General features: G+C 36.6%; 1 protein-coding gene across 1 annotated transcript; it reads left to right on the top strand.

The window, feature by feature from the left end:
• Nucleotides 1–206: 206 nt before the first annotated feature.
• Nucleotides 207–2469, top strand: LOC136206499 (inositol transporter 4-like). Its single transcript, XM_065997570.1, has 6 exons — nt 207–370; nt 452–522; nt 588–923; nt 996–1103; nt 1187–1798; nt 1887–2469. Exons 1-6 carry the CDS (start codon nt 235–237, stop codon nt 2361–2363), a joined length of 1740 nt encoding a protein of 579 aa, XP_065853642.1. The 5' UTR covers nt 207–234; the 3' UTR covers nt 2364–2469.
• Nucleotides 2470–11401: the final 8932 nt, after the last annotated feature.

Below are 11401 nucleotides of genomic sequence, written 5' to 3'. Positions count from 1 at the left end.
TAGCATGGATGTAATAAGTTATAGATGGAAACAAAGTTTGATTAGGTCTACAGAATTTAAGCAAAAAGTTGCATAAAAAAAGGAGTGAGGACTTATCCAAAATGTTTAAATTTAGAAATAAAATAGTTGTGATACTTATCGAATTGATTGTATAAATTAATATGAATGGAGTGCAAAATGAAATCAGTGATATTACAGAGAAATAATATTGATTCATAAAAGAAAAAAGGAAAGATGGTAGAAGGAGGTGTTGTAGGAACAGAAGATGCGGACTTTGGAAATTGCTGGAGGGTATCATGGAGAACTCCATACATTATGAGACTTGCACTCTCTGCTGGGATTGGAGGTCTCCTCTTTGGTTATGACACTGGTAATTTTATATATGTTTTCTTAAACCCACATTTCAATATTTTCTTAATTAGTATATTATAACTTTAACCTGATTTTTTAGGCAATATTTCGGGTGCCTTGCTATACATTAGAGATGACTTTGAGCGGGTAGACAAGAGCACATTTCTACAGGTGACAAAATAAATTAACTTTAATTATATTGTAGATCATAAACTAATAATTGAAAATTTGGACAGGAACTGATAGTGAGTATGACAGTTGTTGGAGCAATAATTGGTGCAGCATTTGGAGGAGTTGCAAATGACAAATTTGGGAGGAAAAAAACCATATTAGCAGCTGATGTAGTGTTCTTCATAGGTGCAATAATAATGGCTCTTGCACCTACTTATATTGTCATTATTCTTGGTAGATTTATTATTGGTTTAGGAGTTGGAATGGCTTCTATGACTGCTCCTCTTTATATATCTGAAGCTTCACCTGCTAGTATCAGAGGTGCTCTTGTTAGCATTAATGGTTTATTAATCACTGGAGGTCAATTCTTGGCTTATCTCATCAATCTTGCATTCGTCAAGGTATATTTTTTTTTTTAATTTTCTGAATTTTCTGAATTGTATCTCTCACCCTACATATATATTCTGTTTCAGACGGCATGGACTTGGCGTTGGATGCTCGGCGTAGCTGCTATTCCACCTCTGGTTCAGTTTTTCTTGATGGTTTCGCTCCCCGAGTCACCTAGATGGCTCTACAGAGAGGTTATATATATAATATAATTCAATGGTTGAGATTTAATTAAATGTTCTTTCAAGCTTAGTTAATATGGTTATTGAATTATCAGAACAAAGTGGAAGAGGCAAAGGAAATTCTATCAAGGATATATCCAGCAGACCAAGTTGAGAAAGAGATACAATCATTGGCTGAATCAATTGATGTTGAAAAGAAATTGGATGAACATGCAGGAAAAGACATGATTACAAAACTCAAAGGAGCTTTCACCGACCTACCAACCCGGCGGGCACTTTACGCGGGAGTTACAGTACAAGTTGCTCAACAGTTTGTCGGAATTAATACAGTGATGTACTACTCTCCAACCATTGTTCAATTCGCCGGATATGCTTCAAACTCTGTAGCATTAGCTCTTTCTGTAATTACTTCAGGATTGAACCTAGTGGGAACTGTTATTAGCATGCTTTTTGTAGATAGATATGGAAGAAGAAGATTGATGATTATATCCATGTTTGGAATCATTTTCTTCCTCATTGCTTTAGCAGTTGTGTTCCAGGAAGCTTCATTGCATTCTCCGGGTATTGATCTTGCTGATTCCAGAAACTTTCATGGCCCAAACAATACATGTTCTAGCATTATACAATCTACTCAAATTCAATCTGCAAAATTGAGTTGCACCAAATGCTTGAAATATAACTGTGCCTTTTGTGCTAATCAAAACACAGTTAAGATCTTCTTTCAATCCATACTCTAATTTGTGACATTTTGTCTATCTATTTTCTGACAATTAGATTTGTAATTGTATATATTAGTATCAACCTGGAGCATGCTTAGTAGATGACAAACAAGTAGAAGGATTCTGCAAGGCGGAACACAGAACGTGGTTTTCCGAGGGATGTCCGAGCAAATTTGGTTTTCTAGCAGTTGTGTGTCTTGGTATATACATCATATTCTATGCCCCGGGGATGGGAACTGCTCCGTGGATCGTGAACTCGGAGATATATCCGTTAAGATACAGAGGAATAGGCGGGGGAATAGCAGCTGTTGCCAATTGGACATCCAATCTTATTGTCAGTTTAAGCTTTCTATCAATGATTGAAGCTTTCACTGTTGCGGGTGCTTTTATCTTCTTTGCTATGGTCTCTTTTGTCTCACTATGTTTTATTTATTGGTTAGTTCCTGAAACAAAAGGCTTACAAATGGAGGAAATTGAGAAGATGTTGAGAAATGGGTTTACTCCAGAACTATTCAGGAAAAAAGAAGCAAAAGCAGCTTCGGGTCCTGCTTAATTCAATTCATTTTCTTGCTTATAAAATACAAATTAGGCAATAAGATGTAAAAATTCTTTCTTTACATAATGAAATGTATAGTAAAGATCCTCAATTTATTATGAATGTGCTCTAGTTATCCTTATCGTTTAATAAGATATTATTGTCTTAGAGGACTCAAGATTTTTTTATTTTATTTTATCATATTAGCTACGACCTGCCAGAAAATAAAGTTGAGGATCATAAAGGCCATTGGCTTAGTTGTTGTCCGGACAACTCTACATCTCTTGTTTCGCTTAATTTTGCTTGCCTCAAGGGGATATTAATTTAGGAGTTTTGGAGAGACTAGTTGGATAACTACCGATTCCTCTTCATCTTATTTGTTGTTTTTCTTAATTTCTTTTTTAGTATCAAGGTATCCCATGAAACTGTCTGACATCTCCATTTGCTACAAAAATGCCAAAACGGGATATTACAAGTTCATATAGTCGTTTAGCCTCTAGAACCATGAGTCAGAATTAAATGGGCGCGATGAAATAGTTCGGACCTAATAGGGTTGAAATTGTAATTAAAAATATTGTAGGGGTAATTGAGTATTTTATCATTAGTTTTTAGTATCTTGTATAAATAGGGGTTAATTGTTAGAGTTAGGTTAACTTTTCACAATCTCTTTCTCCCCTCTTTGTTTTCTTTGCTCTTGCTGTAGACTTCCTTATCTTCTTCAATTGTTGTCATTGGTAGAATGATTTCATTCTTTCTCTAATTTTTCATCTTGTTATGGTATCAGAGCGCCTTTCGTGCGTTAATCTCTTCATCGTCCTTTCGAATCGTTCTTTTTGAAGAAGGTTTTTTTCTGTTTCGATTGATTATCAGAATCTAATCTTTCATTTTTTGTGCGATTTCATCATTTTCCTTCATCGGAATCTCATTTTTCATCGCACTATTTTACTTCTTTTTCTCTACGGATTTCTATCTTGTTTCTTTTTCAAGATCAAAATGGCTGGTTCAAATGCAGAAACTATAACTAATGTTACTCCATGAGCAACAAATCTTTCACAAAACCCTGCTAGTGCATATTATCTACATGCCGGAGAGAATCATGGTCTTGTGTTTGTTGCATAATTACTTACAGGAAACAACTATCATTCATGGAGTCGCGAGTTTAAATGAGCATTGCGTGCGAAGAATAAGCTGTCTTTTGTTGATGGTTCTCTTTAGATGCCAGCGGAAGGAGATGTTAATCGCCCTGCTTGGGATCGTTGTAACACCATGATTTTTTCATGGATTAGCAGGTCTGTGGATTCATCCATCGCTAAGAGCATTCACTGGTTTGAGAATTGCAGTGATGTTTGGAGTAATCTAGAGAAGCATTTTTCACAGGAAAATTCAATCAAGTTTTCAGCTTTACAAAAACAGATGTATACTTTCACCCAATGATCTATGTCTATTACTGATTATTATACACAATTGATGACCTTATGGGAGGAGTTGATTAATTACCGGCCTCTGTTGATGTGTAAATGTTTACCTACTTGCAAATGTTCTAATTTATTAGTTACTGCGAAGGCATATCAAGAAGAAGATTTGGTGCTTCGTTTTCTAAAGGGTTTGAATCCAGACTATTCAGGTGCAAGATCACAAATCTTTCTTATCAAGCCCTTGTCGGACATCACCTCTGTATTGTCACTTGTTCTTCAGTAAGAAAGACATAATCAACCATCAGGTTTGCAGTTGGAATCCTCAATCAATTTCATTAAAGGTCAGAATTATGAGAAGAAGAAGTCTAAGTGTAGTCATTGTGACAAACCTGGACATACTTGTTGGTCCCGTGTAACGTGATAAGATTGGTTCCAAGGGGGGGGGGGGGTTAGGAACTATTTAAAAAATTTCACGTAAGGCTAACTTATATTTTAAACTTAGACTTTTATTAAGTCTTTTAGCATAGCAATGTTGAGTAAGGTTAGAGACGGATTTAGTCAACTACTGACTAGAACTGTTTCTACCGTGAGTCAGGAGATAACACTTAAGTCTATTCCTGAACTCAACTCTCAGATTACTCAACTCAGCGTATGTTCGTTAACGTTTTACTAGGCAGTACTTAGCAAGCAATATATTTAAAGGAGTAAAGGGTTAGAAGTTACTCAGCAGACGTATCTTGGTTCGGCCTCTCCGCCTACGTCCATTCCCCAAAATTCCTTCCGAGCTTTTTGAATCCTCTACTGAGCTCTTTAAAGGTAGAGCACAAACCTTTTACAAATAGTCACTGAGTATACAAATATCTTCCTCTATTCTTCTACTCAATACTATATCTACCGCTGAGTGCTATAACCGAGCAACTCATCTTCTCCTTTCTATACTTCTAGAAATGATAAAGTGTTTGTTCTAACAAACGCTAAGAACACTGTAGATGATTGAATCACTCTAGAATTTTACACAAAGATTAGAATTGGTGTAAGAAAATTGCTTTGCTTTTCATCACAGAACTTCGAGTTATGATTTGGTCAGCGTTTCGACTTAATAAAGATCTGCATCGAATGAAGCGTTTGAGAGGCATATTTATAGTGACACTTGAGGCACCGATCATTTCGAATTTCAAAATAACCATTGGAGGGAAACGGCTTCCTGTCACTTTCACTTAGTCAGTGCTCAGCGTCTTCGTCCAATAAGAATCATGTATCTTCTGTCTTCGGCAATGCTCAGTTGCTTTTCATCCGGCTAGTCAGAATGTCTCTACATTTTTGGCAAAGTCTTCCAGACAGCTTCCTACATCTTCTGAAATTTACCCAAAGTAGAAATACTTTGTCTCCAAGTTGTCCAGGGCAGCTGCTGACCTGACTTCCTTGTCGCTTGACTCAGCAGCTTCATCTTGAAGCTATTGAGAAGTCTTCTCGATCCTTCTCTATGCTGGGCTGCGTTTTGTTCATCTTGTGCCGCGTTTTGATTCTGCTTGGGCCGTGTGGCTTTCAACAGTTGACTTGGACTTGACTTTCTCTTGTGGGCTTTTGGGCCTTGTTCTTTTAATGTCTCTATTCTTATCAATCCAATTTACTCAACATTGAACAAACACATTAGTATTAATAAATCAAAGCACTTAAATTTAATATGTTGGAATATTTTTATCATGGTGAATTAACTATTACTTAAATAATTTTGTCAAATCAAAATCATGTGGAAAGGTGTTTCAATAATACTATTGATCAATGCTACAGAAAGCATGGCTTTCCTGCTAATTTCAAGTTCACCAAGGCTAAGAAAGGCAATGTCACTTCTGAAGGGTGAAATCTTGAAGATGTTAACTTTGATTCAGGTTCTGTAGTTCCTATTTCTAGCACTGTTTCTGCCTCTTCTAATGAGGGGAGTGGAGTTTTTCTATCAAAGGCACAATATGCGCGCTTGCTAGGAATGTTGGATGCCCTTGATCAAAGGCCAAAACAACAGGTACTCATGTTTTTACTTCCTTTATAGGACATGTTTCCTCTACATTCAATGAAGATTGGATCTTGGACAGTGGAGCTACTGATCATATCAGTAATAATATTGATAGTTTTGAGTCTTTATACGATGTGAATAATGCCAGTGTACGTTTGCCCAATGATGCTAGTTTAATTGTGAATAAGATAGGTACGGTTAAAATGAATTCATACCTCACTTTGCAGAATGTACTCTTTATACCTAGTTTTAAGTTTAACATAATTTTAGTAAGTAGGCTAGCTGAACATTCTCAAGTGTCTTGTGTGTTTGCTGATGGTGTGTGTCATGTTCAGGACACTCATCTTCAGCAGACGATTAGTTCAGCTAGGCTTTGCAATGGCATGTATTTCTTGCCTCGAGAATTGTCACATGCTAGTACAGTGTCTGCAGTTTCTTCTCAATCTACTCAACCTTTTTCTATCAAGGAACTTTGGCATTTTCGGTTGGGTCATTTATCTTTTTCTAAGTTGGAGTTGTTTGATGTTTTTCCTCATTCTATGGATTGTAATAAAGATAGGCATTATGATTGGAAAGTGTGTCCTTTGGCTAAGATGAAAAGGCTTCCTTTTCCTGTTAGTTCAACTAAGTCAGAAACTATGTTTGATTTAGTACATATGGATGTTTGGGGACCTTTTGCTACAGAATCTCATGCTGGTTATAAGTATTTTCTTACAGTCATTGATGATTATAGTCGTTATACTTGGATTTTTTTGTTAAAAACTAAGGCCCAAGCCTCAAAATGTATTCAAGGTTTTTATGCTTATGTTCAGGTCCATTTCTCAAAGAACATTAAAATTTTGAGAAGTGACAATGCTCATGAACTTCAGCTTGTTGATTTTTGTCTAGCTAAAGGAATTTTGCACCAGTTATCATCCTTTTAACCCCTCAACAAAACAACATTGTTGAGAGAAAACATCAGCACTTGCTTAGTGTGGCTAGGTCTGTAACCCCCTCATTTGGATCACATGATATCTCACACAATATCAGTCATAGACATGTTTTCAATTCTCAATCATATAAACTTCAATCTCATATAAATTTTACATATTATACATAAGAGAAAGCATTTATAATTTACAATACACGTTTAAGTCATTATCCTACACAGAGGATTTAAAAAACAAAAGTACATTCACAAGACTCCAAAATGCCTAGATGAGAATGGACTGACACTGCTGGTGCGACCTTAAGCAAGAAGAACTCCACCTAACCTGTAAAATCTGTTGGCAAGGGGTGAGCTGCCCACTCAATAAACATATTACGCATATATGTATATACAAAAGTAATGTAAAGAGCACAAATCAAAATATATTTCACTTATTATAGTAATACTTATTTTAGAAAGGCCTTGCTGTACTTAGACAATATATATAAAATGGTCCTTGGGCCCAATCTGTATTCCGGCTCACTAAATTCGGAATACAATCATCTGTGCTACGGAGGAGTTACACTCACTCACGTACTCATATATCTCAACACATGTGCTTCCGGCTCACAATATTCGGATAGCACTCTCAACTTGGACCATTTCACATATCCATCTAAGCAAGCTCATATTCATTTATAATCCAACCATTATTCAGTTCCAGTATGTGCACAAGGCTTAACATGCCGTATTTACGCATAACACTGCAACATACTCAATCATAACACTTTCTTATCAATCATGACGTATCATAAACACTCAAACATTATCCACATCATTCACATCAGATTCAACCACATCTCACACTCAACAAGTCACAAGGCACAATACATTCATACACATATATAAGCAATATGCTTACCGTCGCACTTGGTTCGATCTATTCAACACGATCGGGTGTGCGTTCAATTGCACCTTGCCCTCCTAATGTCATATAACATTGATAAAATTAGCCTTAACATAAACTTAATGAAAATATAAACTAAGGAATGCTATATGATTTACAAGACACTAATGCCACAAAGTTCATGCAATCTAATCCTTTTGTCTTAGATCATCACATGACCTACTTGCACACATTCTGCCATAACTCTCTCTATATAAATCCAAATGCCCTGATTCTTGAACCTACTGAAACTAGACATATATGGGTATAACATATCCAAAATTCATTTTAATATCACTTCTACACAATATATGGCATGCAAAATGATTCGGTCCTGTTTCCAGCCAAGAAACAGACTATTCAGATTTGCATCTACCATAATTCACTCCACCTAGCTGACAATAAACACAATGGATTGCCAAATCCTTTTACAGACATATACTTCAAGTAGTTAGGAACACTTTTGTATAAAGAAACTTTCTCAAATTATGAATCTAAGGTCCTCAAAATGCTACATCAACATGGCTGCCCCACATGACATTCAATTTCGAGGCAGTCATGTTCCATCTAGGTTTTCTTCATCTATATATGGAATTAAAGTCCCATATTTTACAGAGGGTTTCATAACACATATAGGAACATATGTTATTCTTTATGTATCTTCAAATTCGAACAATATCAATATGAAAAACAGGCTCCAAAATGACTGAAAGCAGTACCCTAGATTTCTGTTTAGGGCACTTGATACATATCTTTCATTTGGACAGCCTAAAACCAATGAAAACAACACCAAAACTCAACAAGCTCAATCACAACTCATCCACAACAAATCCTATGATCATACCTAGGTTTTTTTTCAGAATCTCCAACTCATAGAAAACAAGCTAAAACAGCATACTAACCTTCAACTTGTGTCTATCACCTAGTATGCTTCCTAACTTGACTTGTTTGGCTTGAAAATGGAAGAAATTGGAAGAGTTTTGTTTGGAGGATGTTAGGGTATATCAAAGGAAGGTTTGCTGAAGTTTTGGTCGAAATTGTGGCTGGAAATGAGGAGAAATGAGTTGTATCAATCATTGTTAAAACAAAGAGGCATACTTTGTCTTACTTGAGTGACACCTCGTGCTTGCTCACAAACCTCCAATCCAGCCCTCCACAAATGTAAGTTAATCAATTTAGGACATATGAATTCATTAATTCATTCATTTAAGTCCTAACTCAATTAACCAATCGTTACATCTTAACGACACACTAATCGCCTACTAATCGCATTATGCATACAAAACTTCTACTGACAATGAGATGAATCTAAAATGTATGTATTCAATCATGAAAATATATATGAATGTGGGAAGACTCATATGTTAGGGTTTTGGGGATGTTATAGTTCTTCCCCCCTTAAAGAATTTCGTCCCCGAAATTCACTTACCAGAAGCTTCAAATAGGTAAGGATATTGTGTCCTCATATTTTCTTCCACCTCCCAAGTTTCCTCATCAAGTGTTTGATTATAACTCCATCTCACCTTAACCATTGGAATTTCACGGTTTCTGAGTCGTTTCATTTCTCGTCCCAAAATCTCCAAAGGTTGCTCACGAATAGTTAAGTCTGTATTCACTATTGCAATCTCAGGTTCAGGAATCATATGACTTGGGTCTGATCTACATCTTCTTAATACTGACACATGAAATACATCATGTATTAAAGACAATTCTGGTGGTAGAGCTAACCTATAAGCCAATGGTCCAACTCTCTCAATGATCTCATAAGGCCCGATGTATCTTGGATTCAACTTCCCTCTTCTACCAAAACGAACTATTCCTTTCCATGGGGATATTTTTAAAAACACTTTATCTCCAACTTTATATTCCATCTCCCTTCGGTGCTGATCCACATAGGCTTTCTGACGTTCCTGTGCAGCTTTTAAATACTTCTTTATGACATTGATCTTCTCAACAGTTTCCTGGACTAACTCAGGTCCTTCCAATTGTCTCATTCCTTCAACATCCCAACATATAGGGCTTCTACACGGTCTTCCATATAGTGCCTCATAAGGTGCCATGCCTATACTCGAATGATAACCATTATTATAAGCAAACTCCATAAGAGGTAAATGTATATCCCACTCACCTTGGAAATTAAGAACACAAGCTCTCATCATATCCTCTAAGGTCTGAATAGTTCTTTCTGATTGTCCATCTGTCTGTGGATGAAAAGCTGTACTGAAATGCAATTTTGTTCCCAATGAGTGCTGTAAACTGCCCCAAAATCTAGATGTAAATCTAGGATCACGATCTGAAACAATAGATATAGGTACTCCATGCAACCTCACTATTTGTTCCACATAAAGTCTAGCCAATTTATCCATCGAGTCTGTCTGTTGAACCGGTAGAAAGTGAGCAGATTTCGTAAGTCTATCCACTATCACCCATATACTATCGTGTCTACGCCTTGTTCTTGGTAATCCCATCACAAAATCCATAGTGATCCTCTCCCATTTCCACTCTGGTATGGTTAAAGGTTTTAGTTTTCCCACGGGAGCTTGATGTTCGGCTTTAACCTGTTGACATGTCAAATATTTGGAAACAAAATCAGATACATCTTTCTTCATTATAGGCCACCAGTAAAAAGGTCTCAAATTTCTGTACATCTTTGTCATTCCTGGGTGCATAGCATAAGGAGAATTATGTGCTTCCTGTAGAATTTCTGATCTTAAATTTGCTACATCTGGAACACATAATCGACTACCTATCATCATAGTTCCATCATCTTCCACAGAAATATCAGGTCTTTTACCTTGTTGTACATGATCTCGCATTTTCTGTAAATAAGGATCATGCCATTGTGCTTCTTGGATCCTTTCTTTCAAATCTGGTTTTACTCGTAGTGTAGCCATCAAACCTGTTACTTCATTTACTTCTAACTGCACATCCATGGCTCGCATCTCCACTAGTGAATTTAAACTATAACTCTTCATACTAGCCACAACATCAACACTCTTTCTACTCAAAGCATCTGCAACCACATTAGCTTTTCCTGGATGGTAATCTATTGTACAATCATAATCTTTTAATAGCTCAATCCATCTCCTTTGTCTTAGGTTCAACTCCTTTTGTGTAAAGATGTACTTCAAACTCTTGTGATCAGTGAGAATCTGAAATGTCTCCCCATATAGGTAATGTCTCCATACCTTCAATGCATGGATGACTGCTGCCAACTCTAAGTCGTGTGTGGGGTAATTCATCTCATAAGGTCTCAGTTGCCTAGAAGCATATGCAATGACTTTCCCATTTTGCATTAGAACACATCCCAAACCTTGTCCCGAGGCATCTGTATAAACAACAAAGCCACCACCTTCAGAAGGTAACACTAACACTGGTGCAGAAGTCAATCTCTTCTTTAGTTCCTCAAAGCTTTGGTGACATTTATCATTCCACTGGAATACAACGCCCTTTCTCAGCAATTTAGTTAATGGACCTGCAATCAGAGAAAAACCCTCTACAAATCTCCTGTAATAACCAGCTAACCCAAGAAAACTCCTAAGCTCTGTAACGTTCTTTGGCGGTTCCCATTCATCAATAGCTTTAATTTTGGAAGGGTCGGGTTGAACCCCTTCACCTGACACCACATGACCAAGGAATACAACTTCATCCATCCAAAATTCACATTTGCTCAGCTTTGCATACATCTGATTATCTCTTAAAATTTTTAAAACAATTCTCAAATGTTGTTCATGCTCACCCACAGTTCTTGAATACACTAGGATATCATCAATGAAT

Source organism: Euphorbia lathyris, chromosome 9, assembly GCF_963576675.1.
Source record: "Euphorbia lathyris chromosome 9, ddEupLath1.1, whole genome shotgun sequence".
NCBI classification, from domain to species: Eukaryota; Viridiplantae; Streptophyta; class Magnoliopsida; order Malpighiales; family Euphorbiaceae; genus Euphorbia; species Euphorbia lathyris.
This window is presented reverse-complemented; position numbering and strand designations above follow the sequence as displayed.